Genomic DNA, 20,526 nt, shown 5'->3' with positions numbered 1-20,526 from the left:
TTGGACTTACATTGAACTAGGTGCCAAATAACTACTGCGTGCCCTGTTGGTCACCAGATCATACCACTGTTGTCTTATGGAGTCAATCCAAGGGGGCTGAAGGCACTAGGACTGTGGCAGACAGATGTTACTCATATTCCTGAGTTTGGCTGCCTGAAATTTGTTAATGTTAGAGTGGACACATCCTCTGATGCAATCATAGCCTCCCCTCACACCAAGAAAAGTCATGCGACATTTTTAAGCCTCTCCTGCTTGCATTTGCAACTATAAGATTTCCATGAACCACAAAAACAAATAGTGGCCTGAGTTATGTCTTAACCTGGGTTAGAGATTCTTCCTACAGGCCTGGGGTGTTAAACAAGTTACAGGTATTCCACACTCACCCACAGGCCTAGCTATTATCAGACACACCCACCGCATGCTGAAGGCCATGCTGCTAAAACAAAAAAGGGGAATGTGTGGTGCATCCCCAACTGAGAAACTGGCCAAAGCAACATATTTATTAAATTTTTTGAACTGGTGGCAGGATGAGAGTGGACCACCAGTAGCTCAGTGTTTTGCTTCAATGAATGGTGAATGAGTGAGCACTCTCAGGGAGGATACCTGTGATGGTCAAAAATGTGGGTTCTGGTCAATGGGGAAGAGGTTATGCCTGTTTCCACAGGTGCTGGACCACAATGTGTTCCAGCCAAAGTCATAAAGCTCTGCTTGATTGTACCATCAACATCTGCTGCTTCTTCAGATCCATGACAATCTTCTGGGTATCCTCCCAACTGATTTTGCCAACTGAGGTTACCAGATATTGGATACTACAGCCAATATCTCAGCATCAAGCAATATGACAACCACCTCAGTAAATCTATGATTTGTGGGGCAAAAGCTATATGTTGAAAACTCATGGGTTTAGTTTGATGGGTGGTAACAAGGTTTGGGACCATGGGTCTAAAAGATCATGCAGATTAATGTGGTTTTTTGTTTTTTGCATGTTTGTTGGTATATACTCTTTATATAAATACCAAGTGCTTGCTGTTTAAACCAATAAGGAAGGGGGAGATATGGGACAAAGAAAGACATTATGAACAAAGTGAGTGAACAAGCTTGGTAGCTACACGAACCAGATGTAAGCACACATGAGGACCCTGGTTGGTACATGTGACTAAGAGGCTGTTGCATGGATATAAAAGGTTGTAAGCACTGACAATAAAGGTCTTGGTTCTGCACCAGCAACAGTGTCCGTGACTCTCCTGCCACAATTTGCTGCTGCTCCAAAGTCAGTTTTCCTCAGTCACCATCCTAAAGAATCTAGCTTTGCTTGCCACATTTCCTGATCATCTTACAGCCACAACATCACTCTTGTTGGAAATACCCTCAATAATTTTTGGTCAGGACAATAGATGATAAAAGCAGTTTTTAATCATGATTGCAATGGCAGGCACCCTGATTGCAAAAGCGCACCTAAGGACATGATGTTACAGTTTCTATACCTTGTCTCCCATATGTTTTCCCCTCCCGTTTCCCCTTTGGTTGGGTTTTCCATGTTACAATGTTACCCGAGGCCTGCATTTGTTAACTACATTCTGAAACTTGTTAATTCAGGTGCTATCTTGTGCCAGTCAGTCGCCATCCTGCTATTTTTGTTTCCACGATGTCTTATCATATTGATACGTTGATTCCCTTCAAAGCTTCTTACATTCTGTCCCAGAGGCCTTTTTAAACAAAGAGCTGGGAGGGGGGAGTTGATTCCAGTCCTTCCAGATATCTCTTCAGGCACATCCTTAGGTATGTCACAACTTCTGTATTTTACAGTGTGTACAACAAAACATTAAAACGTACATTGTTGCTAGTTTATACAGGTATATTGTTAATTATTTTAACTTCTCATCTTTGGATCCTTTATTACTCAGGTCTTATTTGTCCAGCACCAAAAATCAGTAGTTTTATTTCAGATGGCTGGGCAGACAGGAGCTGCAGTCTTTGTACCTATGACTTCTACCTAATAACTACAAATTGCTTAACTTGTATACTGAGACCTTGAAATAAAATATCCTTATCTTGTTCTAAATGCAGAAGCAACATTTGATTCCCACACTCTGGAGTCCAGGTTCCATTCTAGCCATCAAAAAAGCAGCTCACCCACTCCCTAACCTTGCTCAGGTCTGGCTCCAAGTGTTTCATTTGTTATCTAGCCATCTGAATAAATAAACAAACCTATGGCATAGCATGGGGGCAAACAGCAAGCAGTGGTGCCAGAAAGTATCATTGCCCAACAAGTTTAAACCAACCTAAATGCAGGAATTTCCAGAAGAAGCATTTCTGTACTCCTGTTCTGCCTTCTGTTGCCACTCCCACCCATGTTTTAGAAGCTGATCTGTCAGAAAAGTAGGGATTTTTCTCTTTCATAAGGTTAATTATGAGATCAAATGGGTCTTGGATACTATGGAACATGTGGCTGTACTAATACTAGCATTATTATTGAAGCTGAACACTGAACTACAACTGCCTCAGTCCGCATGCATTATTTCATTTATTCTGCTATTCATTATGGTTTCTTATCATGTGCTAACTGATTCATTACTTTATGCTAAGCTTAGAATCACATGCTAGTTATTAGCTATACCATATGTTGAACTTGCTTTGTGTATCTTTAAATGCCATACATCCTGGTCTGACAGTACTTCTATATGCAGTACAACACATATATTGCTGGCCTTCATTCATGCTTTGATGTTCTTCAAACTTCCTGCTCATCAGACTTGTAAGTAATCCTTTCATCATACTTTGGAGCTCCAACTTATTGCAGCTGTGTTATCACTATAAATTAGAACTTCTGATAGGTAGATCTGTGCCTTGGCCACCTTGGATTGTGATGCTATAAAGCAGCTGAGAGGAAGGGGAAAGAATTTTGAAACATTCACCATAATCATATCAGCATAAACCCAATGTTCAGATAACATTATGTTAGACCATGCAGGCTTTGTCTGTATTAGGACTCTGTAAGTGGCTCAGATAACACAGATAACACGAATATAGAAAAAAACATATAGCTATAAGGAGGCTAAGTGGGTCCCTGACTATTTGCTAGTGAGGAAGTTCACTGCATGGAAGAAACGAATAAGAAAATCTCAAAAGAAAAAGGTATGTTACATACCATTGCAATCCCATCCTGCAGAAATCTAGCATTAAAAAAAATTAAGAGATACATAACTGAATTCTCAAGCCTAGAAGGAAAAAAAAAAAATAAAAAATTACACTCTTCTTACTGAAATACAGCCTGACCTAAGTTTTACTGGATACAGGCTGTACAGTGGAAATAACACAAGTATAGTACTGTATGGTTGAAATAATTCAAGTATAATGTATAGTTGGAATAACACAAATATAGTAGGAAAGGGATAGCCATAGGGTAACTAAGGAAAAGGACTCATTAACTCTAAGGTCTTCAAAATAGGCACTAACAAGAACTCCACAAAGGAACAATCTCCAGAAATAATAATAATGGTGGTCAGCCCTTAAATGGGATCTGGGAGAAGTGGAGCCAAGCTCCACCCCTTCCTGAAGCACAGCTGAATTACCTTCACCTGTGCTCCTGCAGCTGACTCATTGCTTGCCTCATGTGGTTAATCAGAGGTTCAGGCTGTGATCAACAGTTTCTCTTACACAGGTTAAATAGAACACACTCAGGTGGAAGTGTGTTGTTACTGATTTCACCAGTTATTTTTACTTTACATCTGAGGCAAATTGTTTGTTTCTTAATATTTGTATCTCTAGTCTGACTTCGACAGTTTTAGGTGCTAGCATGGTCTGTAAATGCCCCACATCAGCATGATATAATGTGAGCTGTGGGATTTACATTTTCATCCTTTCATATCCTGTTTATTGCAGGAACTACTGGCATCTGGGAAGACAGCTGCACCTTTACAGGCTTTTATCTTTCAAGCCCTGAGCACAAGTCCTCCTGCATATAGATAAGAAGCCCAAGTTGCAAGGTTAGTAAAGAGGGTAAAAGAGCTCGGCAGAGTGTTTCTCTAAGGAAAAGCTATTGCTGAAGCTAGCGTTGGTGTCTTGTGGACCAGGAAGCAGTCTCTGTCAGATAGGGGGGAAATAGCCCTGAGTGTAACGCTTGTGTAATGCCTGGACTGTCCCAACAGCAATTTTCCATATGCAGCTTGCTAGGGCAAAGCCAGGCACAGACGTCATCGCTTTTTTTATGAGAGGCTTGGCACTGCTGAAACTCCCAGCCTACAGTATGAAGCCCGTGGATGGAAATGCTAATGGATGCCAGCCTCAACAAGCCTTGGCACGCTGGGGTCCGGGTAGTGCCTCGCTGGGACGGCTGTTACTTTGGCTTAATTGGGATCTTTCCCAGGTCCCCGGGGGATCTGTCCCTTCCTACCCTTCTCAGCGTTTTCTGGGTGAGGTGATAGCTCGAAGCCTCAATGCCGGTGCCTACCTTATTGCGGCTGTAGCTGCTTCTGGCCATAGCCCGCCCCTACGATGTCCTTATTGGACTCCCGGCCAAGGGGGTGTTGCTGCGATGATAGCAGCAGGGCGAGCAGTGCATTGATATGCTGGATCTGCAGAGCGTTGTGTAAGAAGGAGCTGCAGGGAGTGAAGGAGAATTAAACAAGATCACATTTCTCCTTTGCGAATTTAAGAGGTTAGTGACTATTACTTAAAATCTTCTAACAGCAATTAAGGTTTGGAAGCACCGTTTTTGTTTTGTGAATCCACTCTGCCTTTCTGAAAATTTATTGTCACCAGCGTTTCCCCTCTCTGCTGGGAAGAATTATGGGAGTCCTGCACTTCTTGGGCTTCCTAGCTGCTTCAGGGGCTCCCACCGTGTCGAGGGGACAGGCCATGGTCGGGGACAGGGGGAACAGATAGAACAGAAAAGCCCTTTAGAAAAATGACTGACCTGCAGCGAAGCAGAGAATTATTTTATAAACGACAGAAAAGTATCCAGTTAGCATCGTGGGTGGCCAGCAAAAGTTCATTCAAAACCTTTTCCCAGATTGTTTCCTGAGCTTGCACAAAGGAGTGCTGAGCTTCCTGCAAGTCCTGTTAAAATCTGTCTGCTGCACGCGTTTGACATCTCCTGCGTTTGACATCTCCTGAAGTAGTGGCCCATAACCCTTGATGTACTTCAGTTTACCTAGTGTAGTGATGATAATATTTACATTTTTGAAAGGAATGTGGTGGGGTCATATATCCAAAAAACTTTTGGTGGGGAAGCTGCAATTCTTATTTTCTCAGATACAGTATGGAATTTGTGTGTAAAGCTGACTCTTCATTTATCCTTCAGTCACAGCTATCGTTTATCTCTGTTTAAAAAAAAAAAAAAAAAAAAAGGCATAATGACTGTTTATGCATAGAAAGGGAGGCTCAGCGTTTATATAACTCTCCTGGCATTATTCTGAACTATTTTATTGGACGTTGTTCAAACAATCAAGCTAGTGTTAATTAGGACAACAGTTTACTTAATTGATATTCTGTGAAATCAAGCCCCTTAAAATGGTTTGCCAAATTAATTTTCCTGAGCTGAAGGTAGTCATTCAGCTGTTAGTTCTCTGGCTAATGCAGTGCAAATCGACACCATGCCAGAAATCTAAAAGATTATGCTTGAGCATCTTTCTGTCATCTATGTGAATAATGGGAAAATAAAGACAAATCTGTTTCAATAATACAAATCCAACTTGAAGTTTAATTTTCACAAAATGAAAAGCAGTAGTTAAATGTTCAAAATTCAGCTAAGTAAAAGGAGACCAGCCTAGCTGATGAGATTTCCAGCTTGGAAGAAAATATCCTTTACAAATTTTATGATTATAAACTAATAATATTTTTCTAAGAAAACACTGGTTTTGTTCCACCAACGTATGTAGTTATGTAGAGAGGTAGTACTATTATGTTACTGCCTCACTACAAAGAGAATCATTGTTTCCACTGGAAACTAATAGCATGAACCTTCCTTCAAGGTGCCAGAAGACTTCCGTTGAAGCTTAACTAAACAGACACCTAGCAAACACTTGTTCACTAAAGTTATGAACTTAGACATTCCATGACTGATGGTAAAATAATAATGATTAGTATGATTTCTATTGTAGGATCAGGGAACTTCCCTTACGCTTGAGGGCTAATGTAATGTAGACTTGTCCTGGTAAATTCATGTGAACATTGTCAAAAGCCTTTATTCTAATACCAATCTCAGTTTCTTTAGCATGTAAACTTAGTTTCTGGAAAGAAAGTGGAGTTTTAATCAATTCAGTATGGTTTGTATTTAACTTGTGGAAAGTGCAGGGCAAATTTTCTATAGCTAAAAAATGAGACTCAGTCTTTGAAGTTTGTTCTTGTTTTGTTTTAAACTGTCAATACTTCATAAATTCTCGTGCTAACCAAGTATTTCCAGAATAAACAAGAATACCACCACATTCAGTTCTGAGATGTATCCTTTTAACTGAGGGTCAAACTAGTAGTATTCACTAAGTTCAGAAACTAACTCTAGAAGATAGAACAGGATGGTAGGAGGGCCTCTTGTATGTACTGAAAAGAAATCACTCTTGTTGAAACAGGTGAAGGTGAGTCTATACATGAACTGACAAGATTTTGTATTACAACTGAGATCACTTCCTGTCTTGCCCTTGGGTATCTGAATTAAGATAAGAGACTTAAAAGCACATTGGTGTTTTTGTTTTGTAATGTTAAGTCTAAAGTCATCTCAGTTGTCTATGGCTTATAGGAAGGATATTGTGCTTCATGCACTTCTGTGCAGATTTTTTGTAAGAAGCTTTAGGGAATAAATGTTTTCCATCATTGATGGTGTTGTCCATTGTAGTTCTGTCTGTGCTTCTCTTGCAGTAGTCAGGCAGAGGGCATAAGTGTAAACCAGAGTTGGAAAGAAGTAGAGAAACCATGAGCAAGGACTTCAATATTTGTCAGGAAAGTTTGCAGTGGGAGAATAACTCCTCAGGGGAAGAAGTTGATTTGTTTGACATGTAGCTATATCAACATATGCAGGACCAGCAAAAATCTTTCAATTTTCAGGCAATCTTTCTGAAAACTGCCATTACTGCTTATTGTAGTAAGAGAACTTGCTTAATAAAGGACAACATAAGCAATAATGTAAGGCATCAGAATCCTTACTTGATGGAGAGGGGGGTGAATGGGGCTTGCAGAAGAAAACCTGTTAGACAGATAAGGTGCTTAGCAGCTTAATCCTGGGGTAGAAAACATGGAATGTTTACATGCCCTGTTGTAACTTGTTAGAACAAAGGTTGCCAAGGGGCTGTCCACCTCCTCAGGAGCCAGCCTTGAGCGATGTTCTTATCCGTGTAGGGCAAATATGTTGGGCTTACATCTGGAAGCTCAGTAGTAACAGAAATATAAAAATACTTTTGACCTTTTTCTTCTCAAGTAAGCAAAAACAGCTTTGGATTTTTATTATTATTATTATTATTATATTTATTTATTTAAATTTAACTGAACTCAAGCATTCTTTACACAAATGTTTGCAACCCAATCACAGCATTACTGTTTTACTTGGAAAAATATTGCATAAAACTCACCTGTCTGGGAAAGATAATGACATGGATTTGCTAATCCAGTTATTCCAAGTGAGTGAAATTCACCATGTTAAATAGAAATGAACTTCCTTTGATAACGTAAGTTCAACAGAATTAAAGAAGTCTGTGGTTTTTGTTGGTTTTTTTTCTTTTTTTTTCTTTTTCCTCTTTCTTGTTAGTATAGCATTGTAAACTACTTAAGAAGACCCTGGCTTGGGCAACAGGTGTTTGTGCTATGTTATAGTAACTATCCTGAATGGTACATTAAAGGCTGCTCTATGCTTGCTTATAAAGAAAGCTGTTCTCATGGCTCGAGTAATGTTGCAGTGTTTATTACTTTCCCTTCTTAGTGAAATGTGTAGTCAGCATCTTTATTGTCTTACTGCTGCCTTTGTTCTGTGAGTGAGAGCAAATGAAAGCTTCCAATGAATATAGAGTTATTAAATCATCCCATAATCCCTAAGTAAGAGAAAAGTAGTATGGTTTGTGAGGGGAAGAGCCAAGACCATGGTCATTCCAACTGAAGCACCATGGAAGGATTTACCTATGCTAAAAGCTGTAAAGCCTTGTGAACCTTTCTGTTTCTAGAGAGAATGCACTTAGTATTTATAAGTGTGTGTTCTGACATAGATTAGCAACAAAAGATGGGTTAGTTCCTCATTTAATGAGGAATTTTGAGACCACAGAAGCTTGTTCAAATTTATCTTCAGAGAAATTAGTTAATTTTTCTCAGGCTGAACTGTGTGTGGTTGAGGGTGTGATTAACTTATTTGTATAAATCCCTATCTGTATTTAGACTTAATGACAGATACTGATATGTAAAGGACTGAGATTCTTGTCCCCATCAGATCAGATTCATAAGATATGGATGGAGAAGGCAAATGAACTCTTGACCTGTGTTCTCTTCTAAAGCAATGATTTTATAGTGCCAAATAATGAAATAATTTGTCTGAAACCAATTTTATAAAGATGCCACAATCAAGCCTGAAATAATGTGGCTTAAATAATAGAATTTTACCTTGTACATTCACCCAGAACCTCAGAATAATGAGAAAGAATGCATTTAGACTGAATTATTTTAAAGCTGTAAAGCTGAAAAATGTAATGAACAGGATTGCTGGTGCACTACAGAATATTTTTTATGCTGCCATTGATAGCTTAGGATGGTAACGGTTCAGTACAGCCACTTTCTATTTTTCAGAACTTAGTGGCCATTTACAGTAATGGTGCAGTTACAGAAATCAACATGTAGGAGAAAATTGGAGCTCTTTTCTAATGCTAAGAAAATCTTTTCAACGAATTACTGCAGAAAAATGAAGTGCATATATTTAAGTAAAATCTAGGAAAGAGAAAGATATCTGTAATTATCATTTAGAAGTATTCATTTTGGAAATCCCTTACTTCCACGATTGGGTTCTTTCTCTGCCTCTCTTACAAGTTACATTGCCTGCCTATCATGACTTTAGTATTGCTGGTACCTGAACTTTTGTGGGAGTTTGCTTAAGTTACTGCAAAGCTAGGCAAATGCACCAGTCCTGCCTTTGACAAGATATTATCCAGTTATTGAACCACAGTGGTTAGAATAAATTACTGGTAAACACTAGTAGACTTTTTTGCCTGTTTTTAGTTGGGTTGTGTTTTTAAAATATCTGAGCAGGCCATTAGCTTCACTAACACCATTGAACACCACCGAAGGTAGATTGGGAAGTGTAAAACATTTTTTAAGCCAGTTCACCAATTTTGTATATAGATGTACTGAGATTTTGGAGAAGGCCATGAGTTTTGTAGGTGCTGCCAGCAGCCTCAGCAATCCCTATCCAGCAGGATTTAACAGAGTATGTTGAACCTACAGTACCTTTAGAATACTGTCACAATCCACCCTGTATCCTTCTTTAGCAAATGTTACTGCACGGACCCAACCATCAAGTCAGATTATCAATTTTAGTGCGTTTTCTATTCATTATACATACTCCTGTGTAATGAACGGAGGTACCTGATGTGTGTGTCATGGTATGTATTCATTTCTCTCTACATATTTTTTGAATATTGGTAGTAGTTGGAGAGGACTGAGTCAGAATCTTCTCTTTTGCTGATGGCTGTTTTTAGGTCTCTGAGACTAGACAGTGACTCTTGGTGATTGTGAATCTGAGTAGACAGACAGCTATAAGTTGGGACTGTTTTGTATGAAATTATTTTTTTTTTTTTTAGTGGCTTCAAGCTTTGGGTTAGCAGATGTGAAGTTTCAGGTCTAGAGATGCTCAAAGCTATCTGACCGTACTGGAAATCTAAAACTTCTGAGTAATTCAGTTATTCACTTGTTATATAAAACTGCCTTTCTCATTTTAGAAATCTCAAGGTTTGAAGGGGGTAGACCTATAAGCTGGAAGAGGAGATGAAGAACTCACTTTTGAAATGCGTCCAGTTAAGCACAAAGCATTGTCTTTCCTAAAACTTTACATAAGATACGCTGGAAAGTTGAAGCACTTTGGAAAAGTACCTATCAGAGTTCCTATAGTCTTTATATATAAGTCTTTAATTAACTTTTTTTTTTAAATTTAATTTCATTTAATTTATTTATTTTAATATATATTGGCATCATACCAAGCGCTTCCTCTAGTGGCTGGTGGGGATTTTTTCAGTTTCTTTGGATATTCTTAAGAGCAGTATAATGTGAGGACTGCTTGACTGCTAAAAGACATAAAATTGCAGACTGACTGCTCATGTGAAAAAAAGTTAATGGCTGGCTAGTGGCAATTCTTGAGTTCTGTGATGGCCAATAGCATGAAAATATTGGGCTGTAAAATTATCAGGAATTTGAGTAACCAAGGTTATTCTTCTTAATTCAAGAGCTGTTTTTTTCTCCTACACTAGAGCAGTTGCTGTCATCTATAGCTTTCCAAAATTTAATGGGAATTGAGAGCTTCGATTGCATTTTCCAGGCCCTGCTGAAGAGGGGTAGACTGATAAAAATGACAGAGCTACTAGTATGAATTATTTTTAAGATTACAATGTTATGCTAAACATTATCTACTTTCAAAGTTATCTTAATCTAGTAATAAATCAGACTTTCAATCAATGTCAATTTATTTTCAAGAATTTAAACATTTTTCCAGGGTAGGGAATTTGGGAAATTTGTCTGACCAACTACAATTTTATGAGCAGCTTCTGACAATGTGTATGTTTTTTACTCTGAAGAGAGTACAGGGCAGGCCCCTGGTGTTATGAGCTGAAATGCTTATGATGGACACAAGGTTTCATCAGCCACAGCAAGCAGTATCTTTATGGTGACTGCAGGTAGCTTCTAGCAGGAGCACTATATTATATTTATCTCTATCTATCTGTCTGTCTTTTTATCTATTTATTTATTTGTGGGTAGGAGCAATTCTCAAAATAGACCAGCCTTTCACAAAGCTGGAATGCAGTGACAGGAAGATAGGTATCATCTTTTGGGTTGAGTTCATAAAGATATTAAAAGAACATACTTGTGGCTGGATATTTGCTTTGTTCTTGTGCCTACTAATGTTACAGTTAGTAGCAAAATCTCTTATTTCCTAATGTAATTCTATGAGTATTCTCATTTATCAATCTGATTAGTCATGATTAAGGCTAAGTATGCATATAATTAATTACTTGTAGGGCTAGGACTTCAATTGAACTTAATAGCAAGAAAAAAGAAATAAGAAATTTTTTAATGTTGTACTTTCTATTGTATTGTTTTAAATAGGTATTTGAATGCAAAATGTGGTTATACCCACCTTTTCTAGATGCCTAATCTGTGTAGTGGTTTCCTACAGCAAAGAAGAAGAACGCAGGTTGTAGTAATACCTACTTACTGCCTTACATTTATCATCAGTCTGCCCAAGGATGCTTTGCAGTAGAGAGAGATTTCCCTTGCTTTGGAACTGGGAAGAATGACCAGGAAAAGGATCTGATTTGCTTGCTTTGGTTTACCAAGAGAACTTCTGGGAGAAAATAAGAACACAGCCTGGAAATTGAGCTTTCCTGTGGCTCCCCAGCTGCTTACCTGTGCAGAGATCATGGTGGCTTTATTTTGGTTCAGCTTGAAACCAGAGAATGCATATGAATTTAGTGCCTGCACCGGTGTTAAGCAGGTAAGGGTTGGAGAATGCATTTTGAGGAAAAGGAGATCATTCAATAGCGTCATATACTTTATTTGAGCTAGAATTTACTCAGACCTGTTTTCTCCTGGCTGTGTTCCGTCAAAGACATGAACTGAAGCTATAATATTGTTTGATCCCATGATAAAAAAAAGGATTTGTGAATTGCTGATAGCTCCATACTACAGCTTGTTCTTCTGAATCCTCATCTAAATTTGGGCTTTAAAGAAATTGACACTTGTCTGCTAAAACATTCTTTTCTTCTTCTATAACCATGTACAAATTCACTTTTTAAAATTGTTGCAGCACACTAAAGCTCAAAATATATTTTTTTGAGATTGTTTGTGGCTCTTTTCTTTATTCATGTACTAATCAACTACAGCCTTTTGGTTAACTAATAGCTCTTATGTGGGATTGTTTACTTACCCACCCAGAAGCTTCACAAGACTCCTAATTCTCTCCAGAGTATTTCCTGGAAATTTCATGGTAAGAGTTGTGTTGTTGTTGTTTTATTTGTATGTTTGGTTTTAGTATATATTTTATGAAATAAAATATATTAATATATAATTATATTAATTATATAATTAATATATAATTATATTAATATAAAAAATTAAAAACTGGATTCCTTCATTTCTTCTCCCTAGCTTTTTTTGGGGGTGCCCAAAGATGAGTTCAGTTCCTTCCTGGCCAGTTTCAGAGCTAGCAGTGCAGATATATTCAAAAGGAGTTTGGCCATCTGCTGTCACATGTAGAAATCAGTTGTCTCTTGCAAAGCATGTACAATAGGCAAGGACCACCATTGAAACTGACCCCAGAAATCACCATTATTCCCCCTACCCCTTCTGAAATAATGCAGTATTCCAGGGCAGATTTTCAAACAAAACTAGCTAGATCAAGAAGGACTTGGTTTCTTTTGTATGCCTGTCTCTAGGACTGTGCCTCAAAAGTGTTACTTGCTTTGTTTTTTTTTTCTCATGACTCTTTTGACCAAATCTGAACCACAAGTGCTCACTAGGGGTGGAGAAGAGCAACAGGGCAAGATGGTCATTCATGCTCACACAGGCATTTCACAGCACTTCTGATTCTGTCTCCCACAGGGTGGAAGATGGGATGTATTAAAAACAGATCTTCAGCTTCTTACAGTACCTCTTACAGTTTTATGAGTTTTATGAAAAGTTATTACTGCCAGTACGGAGTTGCAGGATGTGGAGTGCAGCCTTTCTGGGATGTGAGTCAGGGCAGCCATGGGCTCTGGAGTTGGTGGAGTTAGGTTGCAACAAGTAAATTTTAATAACATTTTCCACTCTGCTCAGTTATTAATGTTGGAGACAATATATCATTTATAAGCTGCTGTTTATTGTTAACTTTCACTTTTTAGTGAAGATGTTTGTTGGGCACCGATAACACAGTGAATTGTGGGCTAGATCTCAATCTAACTATATCAATCATAGAACTACTCAAGTTGGAAAAGACCTTAAAGATCATCAAGTCCAACCGCAGCCTAACCATAGTACCCTAACAACGCTTTGCTAAATCATATCTCTGAGCACCACATCCAAATGGCTCTTAAACACATCCAGGGATGGTGACTCAACCACCTCCCTGGGGAGCCTATTCCAGTGTTTAACTACCCTTTCTGTAAAGAAGTGTTTCCTAACGTCCAACCTAAACTTACCTTGCTGCAACTTTCCCCTCATCCTGTCACCAGAGAGAAGAGACCTGCCCAGCTCTCACTGTAAGCACCTTTCAGATACTGGAAGAGAGAAATAAGGTCTCCCCTCAGCTTCCTTTTCCCCAAACTAAACAGCCCCAGCTCTCTCAGTCTTTCCTCATAGGGCTGATTCTCCAAGTAACTTAAGCTTTGGAAACCAGCTGGAAAGAATTTAATTGGAAAGCCTGGACAAGTAAACCTGCCTGTAACTGTAAAAGCATGCAGATGTATTGTTCAATTTGCATTTAAAAGTCAGGAAGAGAAGACTGCTCTGGCTATTCCAAGGTGTAGTAGGGCTAGTCAGAGTGAGACTGTTGTCTGATGAGTTGCTGCCTTGAAGTTTTAACTCACCTACCAGGCTCTGTGTACCTACCAGGAAGTTGTGGACTGACATGTGTTAGCCAGAAAAAGGGATACTAGCAAAGGAGATATGCTTGGAAAGGATTGGTAAGACTGTTATAAACAGCTCAAGGGCAGTTCTGAAACTACTAGGTGCTGTTGCTTATTTCCAAAACATGCAGATGGATGGTAAACAGGCCTGACAGGTTTTAGAGATTACTTATCTTTGGCTCTCATTTTCTGTTCAATTCATGTTCTAGAAGAGAAGTAACAGTGATAGAGTGCTGGGTGTTGCCTTCTTGATAATCTCTTTCTTGCAGAAGGGTTTTATCCCAAGGTTCCAGCAAAGGCAGAGCAAAACCACAAACTGCTGCCCCAGCATGTTAGTGTTCAAACAACTTTCATCATCTCCTTTCTGCTTTTATTTTTATTTTTATTTTTATTTTTATTTTTATTTTTATTTTTATTTTTATTTTTATTTTTATTTTTATTTTTATTATTTTTTTCCACAAGTTCTGCCTTTAGTTAGGACTAATGAAAGTGACCCATGCCATGATTGGCAAGATCTCATGGGAGGCTGCCTTGAAGGGCAAGAGAGCACTAGTACTCTGCTGTCATGGTTTTATGATTTCAGGTTACTGGTATTCCACATCATAACATCGTGTATGTAGTGTGCTGGGAGCTAAAGTGTTAATGCTCCAGTTCTGGGTATCTGTCCAGAAGAGAAGAAGAACTACATTCCCCAGTGGGCTTTGCTGTCAGAGAGGAGATATAACTCCTGGCAAGGTCACCTGATCAGGCTCTTCTCTTCGTCGCTCTTCTCCTTTGCCTCTCCTGGCTGCTGCCTGTCCCGACTGTGCACATCACTTCAGTATTACTGTAAGGCCTACAGCTTTCAGATACTCTCTCAGCTGGCGCTTAAGCTAGCAACAGGAAGGGCTTCTGTGGCAACAAGACCAAATGTGGGTCTGCTGTTCCATTGGGCCAGAGGCAAGGGAAAATTCAAAGTGTTTAGTGCATTTTATGCCTCAGCTTACCCCTGTCTGTTCTCAGACCTCCCAGTTTTCAGAACAGGATAACAGTCTGTGGTAATATATCATTACCCATAGCAGAGATGTACAGTGATGTAGTGATTTTGCTCATTGAACATCTGATGTTACTGTGAGGCAAAAAGATAAGCATTTATCTTGTCTTCAGGGTAGGAAAGAGTGAGTATCACAGGAACTGCAGACTGGTCACCCTCATCCTGGTCTCTGGGAAGGCAATGCAGCAAGTCCTCCTGGAAGACATGCAAGCATGTAAGGTACAAGAAGATGTTTGTGAACAGTTACTATTGGACAAACAGTGCCTGGCCAGTCCAGTCACCTTCCATGACTGGTGCTATTGACAAGAAAAAAATGGTGAATAGTTTTAAGTTTGACTCTAGCAAAGCCTTTGGTGTGATCTTCTGTGGTGTTCTTATGATCACATTGGTGAGGTGTGGACTGAGTATGTAAGCTGTACAGTGTGTGGAAAACTGGCTCAAATATTTGTGATCTGTGACATTAAGTTCAAGCAATTCAAATTTGCACAGTCAATTAGTGACATCCCTCAAAGTTTGATATCATGTCTGATAGTGTTTAATATCATTTCTAACTACCTGGATGATGAGATTGAGTGCAGTTTCAGCCATTCTATGAGTAAAATCAAACTCTGGGGAGTGATCAGTACACCAGTAAGAAGAGCTGCTTGTTAGAGGGATCTGAGCGTGCTGAAGAAATGGCACAGGAACTTTATGAATTTCAGCAAAGGCAAGTGTAGAGAGCTGTGCCTTGGATGGAATAACTGTGCACCAGTTCCTGGCTGGAACACTAGAAAGGAACTTGCAGAAGGTGCTGAACAAGCTGAACTTCAGTCCATATTGTCCTTTTCTTGCAAAGGTCAGCAGTGTCCTGATTGCTTTAGGAAGGACATGGCTACAACTGCAGTGCTTTGTCCAGTTTTGTGTTCTGTGGTGCAAAGAAGTATATTGAATACAAGAGTGAGTCCAAGGAAGAGCTTCAGAGATGGCCATGGTAAAGGTGGATATTAATGCTGCCTAGAGCATTCTGATGTGACAGTGTAGAGGAGCTGAAGCCATGTGTTTTTCAGAGATGAGTAGGGAAATGGCACAAGGCTATGCTGGGATTGACAGTGGAGGGAGGGCCACCAGAAAAGAAGCAGGGTCTGAAGGGAAGGTGTGGTTAGATGAAATTAACAAAAACAACAACAACAAAAAACAACCAACCAACCAAACAAAAAGCAGAGAGGCTGACTTGGATTGTTTTAAAGCTATTTTTTTCCCATAAATTTTAAAATTACTTTACAAAGCATTACTTTGTGGTAGATGAATAGTTCTCATTTGAGGTTTGAAAGGTTATGCTAATTGACTTCAGTTTCAACAGATCAAGGGCAAATCATAATAGAAATAGTTCATCACCAGTGAGCTGGCCAATGAAAGTACTGCCCTGCTCATTCTCCCTATGATGCTGTTGTGGTAGGGATATGCACTCGGGAGATATAAATCTTTAAGACATACCTGCTTGTCATTAAAGAGATCATAGAGCTTTCTTCATGCATGGAAATGTCAAGTGTCTTGACCAAGTTATCAGATGCTTGGTTTCATCTTGGCTGTGTGGGACATGCCAGCAGTTACATCAGGAAAGACAAGATCTTTGCTTTTTGTCTTAGAGTATTTTGGCTGTCCTACTGTGCAGTTAATGGCCATATGACAGTCCAGGGCAGGATGCATTGCATACACTCAGGAAGTCAGCCAGCTTTATATAAAACTGCTGGATTTGCAGAACTTTTTGGCTTCTTTCCAGAAAGGAAGCTGTCATATAAATAGAAAAATGTTTCACTTTCAAAGTCTGCCATCCGTTCATGGAAAGGAAGGATTTTATGGTGGGGCTGCGATATGCTATCTATTAAATACTGGTCTTAAGACAAGTTCTGTGATATGATGAACCACTTGAACACCTTTCAAAAGGATTTGAGTGAACTCAGTAGCTTTTAGCATCACATCTCTGTTATATACTTGATGACATGTGAGTAAGGTTTGGCTTTATGAAAGCAGAGTTAAAGAATAATCTATCCTCCCAGCTCCCCCCCCCCCACCCCCTCAGCTGTTTCTTACCCTCTTAAATGAAAAAAAACATGTTTTTCTTTATTCCTCTAGTCAGGTTAACAAAATGTTTGGGATTGTGGTGGTTGGAGTTGGAATTGCTGGCTTAGCACGTATTCGAGATTTGATGAATCCAATACCTTCAAGCCCTTCAGAGCATCTGAAGCTCCTTGGATTTGTATCCAGGTTAGACATTTCTTCTTAATATGTAATGTGTATATTGTAATGTTTCTTTATTCTGATTGTTATGGTTTTGCAATTTGGTTGGTGTTGGTATTCCACATCAGAACACCATGCCTAATAATGGGAGTAAAGGGGACAAGTTTTTTTTTTCTGTGGACTGCCTTAAATGGGCATGTGGGGAGTGGCACCGGAGGGGAAGTGGGGAAAGGGACAGGGTTGCTGGCCCGGCTGCTTGCGAGGAGACGACGCGGTCGGAGCTTCCCGCCTTCCACAGCTCCATTGGTGAGATTGGGGACTTGGTATTCTCTTTGTTGAAATTCTCTTGTTGTTGTTTAGCGTTATTAGGTTATTAAACTGCCGTTCGTTCTCAGATCACCTTTTTTCTCCTTCATTTTTTGTTAGACCCAATCGCAATCTCCCTTCCCTTCCCCTCTCCCTAAACGCACGTGGCCGGGCCGCGCCGCGCCGTGCCGTACAGTGCCGCTAGAGAAAAGGGGGGGGGGACTTTTGTTCCTGCTCCCCCGGGTTTGTTCCCACTGTACCGGAGTGAGCTCTAGAGAGAACTCCGTGACACTGATGTACATACTTTTTCATATGGAGGACTGTAATTTGGTAGGAACAGAGTGAATATCAGAAGTTTTACATTTCTCTTGGTGCTGGCTGCAAAGGGAAAATTTTTGCAAATGTGTCTGTCATTCTGAGTGTCAGCTAGGAAATGAGCATAGAAAGCTTTGCAAGAAAGAACAGGCTACCTTGACAAGATACCTTGCAGAAGTGATTCTCTTCAAAAATAAAAAGGAAGAGACCTTCTCACTACAGAATTTCTGTGATAAAGTTCTGTCTGGGTTAAATTTACTGTAGGTTCAGGATGTACAGACATACAATATTTATACTAATGAGCTAATGTGTGAAACCTAGATGTTTAAAAAACATAAGGTTTACAAATTTTAAAAGTGTATTGAAGATACAGTTTTATGAAACTATTTATTGTAAAGCTCCTCACAATGCAATTTCATCGTTAAGTTCTTTTTATTCATTTTTTTTCAAACAGCTACTGTAACTTTAAAGAAATTCCCATAATTTGGAACTTACAGTAAGGCTGCCTTTCAGAGAGCATTGTTAATTTTTCTTGCTAGATTGGAGCAACAGAAATTTAGTGGGACTGTTATGCGTATACTTCCTTCTTAGTGTTCCTGCTAGACTGTCTGCTCCATAACAATAAGCATAAAGGTTTTAAATGGTTACGGGGTACATGTGTGGCTCTCAGACTGTGAATGTATTTTTTCCAACTATATTTAAGTCATGTAGTCAGGCTGCTTGAGAGCCATTAGGTCATCCAATTTATCTCCCTGCCAAATGCAGTCCTGGTTCTCTGGTGCCTTTGCTACAGCTGGTCTGGAACAATACTAAAGATAGGATTTCCACTACTTCTGTTGAGAAACAATTCTGTTGAAACACACAGTTCACAGGCAGCTTGCTTGTATATATGTACTGCCTTTCTCTTTGCATTCCAGTCGTGCACAAGCATTGCCTGTCTTTCTTTTCAAGTCCTAATTTTGGCCTATCCTCATCCCCTTCGTCATCTACCATAACACAACCAAGCTGTATGCTCTATTCTTTACTAATGTGAAGGGCCTTTGCTGCGGATGTATGTTTTGTTTTCAGGTGGAGATGTGCTCAGTGAGTTGAACAAGGGAGCCTTCGCCTTATTGCTAGCCTGGTGCATGTGTTGCAAGTCACGAGCCATCACAGCTGAGCATTTGTTTTGTCCATTGCATTGCATATTGTCTTGCCAACTCAGGTGCTTTTGTCCATGAGGCCAACGCTGGGGAGTAGTTCTCCCACAGGAACACTGGTCTCCCTCAAATTATTCTTTTAAAACCTCTCTTTTGCTAAGACGCTTCTAAAAATATGTTTCAACAGGTGGATGGTGTCTGTACCGATACCACCACCCATACACTGACTCATTTGTTTTGTTCTTTTTTGTGTTCCGCTTCTGTCTGTAAGTGCTTTGCCCTTCGTGGATCACAAGCTTCCTTCATTTATCTCAGTGGTCCATAGCAACAGTTTCTAAGTGCTGCTGCAGAACATACAATTGGGAAGAAAGGATTGAAATGATTATGCTCTTGTTGTATTTATGCAAAATATACAGGAGAAGTTTTGGCAGTATTAATGAGGCCAAGCAGATTAGCCTGGAAGATGCTCTAAGAAGTGAAGAGATTCATGCAGCCTTTATCAGCACAGAAAACAGAAGCCATGAGGAAACCATCAGGTATTTTGTGTTGCTTTTTCTGCTGTTTTCCCTTGCCTCCACCTTCCATGTTAACTTAGGAGCATAAAGTGTCTATGTAAAGCTGTTGCAGGAGAGCATGTGGACACCCGAGGAGGGGAAGAAACCTGAAGTCATCACTGTGACTTCCCTAAGTACCACATAAGCCTTGTAGTGGGTTCATAGAATCATAGAATGGCCTGGGTTGAAAGGACCACCCTGCTGTGGGCAGGGTTGCCAGCCATTAGATCAGGGCTTCCCAGAGCCACATCCAGCCTGGCCTTGAATGTTACCAGGGATGGGGCACCCACAACCTCTCTGGGCAATCTGTTCCATTGTGTCACCCTCTGAGTGAAAAACCTCCTCCTAATATCTAACCTAAAATCTCCTGTCTTAGTTTAAAAACATTCTCCCTTGTCCTATCACTATCAACCCATGTAAATAGTCATTCCCCCTCCTGTTTGTATGTTCCCTTCAGGAGCTGGAAGGCCACAATGAGGTCTCCCCAGGGATCTTCTCCAAGCTAAACAAGCCCAGTCCCCTCAATTTTTCTTTATAGAAGAGGTGCTCTAGCTTCCAGATCATCTTAGTGGCCCTCCTCTGGACCGATTCCAGGAATTCTGAGTCTTTCTTGTGCTGGGGGCCCCCAGGCCTGGACTCAGTATTCCAGATGGGGCATTACAAGAACTTAGTAGAGGGGGACAATCACCTCCCTCTTTCTGCTGGCCACTCTTTTAATGCAGCCTGGAATATAGTTGACTTTCTGGGCTGCAAGCTCACATTTCTGGCTCATGTCGCACAGCGGTGAGAAATGATTGTGACAGTATACTTTTTAAAGTCTGATCTTGTATCCCTTTCAGAATGTTTTTAGAAGCTGGGAAACATGTCCTTGTTGAGTACCCCATGGCTTTGTCTGCTAAGGCCTCCCATGAGCTCTGGGAGATGGCTGAGCAAAAAGGTAATGGAATTTGTTCTCAGTGCTACAAACAGTATTACCTATTGAATAGCACTAAAGGCATCAAACTCAAAGGCAGGACCCTGCAGTCCACTATTAATTACAGTTTGCAACAGAGTATGTATGTCTCAGAGATGTCAATCTTAGATTTAAGGTGGGGAATCTCAGATTTCCAATGGGGAGATAAATACACAGATGTCAAAGCTCTGGGTAAGGTTTGTTTATCCTCACTGAAGGTTTTAGCTTCTGC

General features: G+C 39.9%; 1 protein-coding gene across 8 annotated transcripts in view; it reads left to right on the top strand.

Annotated features, from left to right (window-relative positions):
• The first annotated feature begins 3,893 nt into the window (after positions 1–3,893).
• BLVRA (biliverdin reductase A) overlaps positions 3,894–20,526 on the top strand; it is a 36,400-nt gene continuing 19,767 nt past the window's right edge. Inside the window, exons 1-6 of one of the 8 annotated variants that reach the window (XM_032443013.1) lie at positions 4,391–4,657; positions 11,410–11,668; positions 14,925–15,030; positions 16,924–17,055; positions 19,205–19,324; positions 20,182–20,279. In XM_032443013.1, the coding sequence (XP_032298904.1) occupies positions 16,937–17,055; positions 19,205–19,324; positions 20,182–20,279 (337 nt within the window). In that variant the 5' untranslated portion in view covers positions 4,391–4,657; positions 11,410–11,668; positions 14,925–15,030; positions 16,924–16,936. Of the gene's footprint in view, positions 3,987–4,383; positions 4,658–11,409; positions 11,669–14,924; positions 15,031–16,771; positions 16,793–16,923; positions 17,056–17,209; positions 17,335–19,204; positions 19,325–20,181; positions 20,280–20,526 lie in introns of those variants that run through there. The other 7 variants (XM_015854904.2, XM_015854908.2, XM_015854910.2 and 4 more) reach the window with 7 other exon arrangements.

Source organism: Coturnix japonica, chromosome 2, assembly GCF_001577835.2.
Source record: "Coturnix japonica isolate 7356 chromosome 2, Coturnix japonica 2.1, whole genome shotgun sequence".
Lineage (NCBI taxonomy): Eukaryota > Metazoa > Chordata > Aves > Galliformes > Phasianidae > Coturnix > Coturnix japonica.
This window is presented reverse-complemented; position numbering and strand designations above follow the sequence as displayed.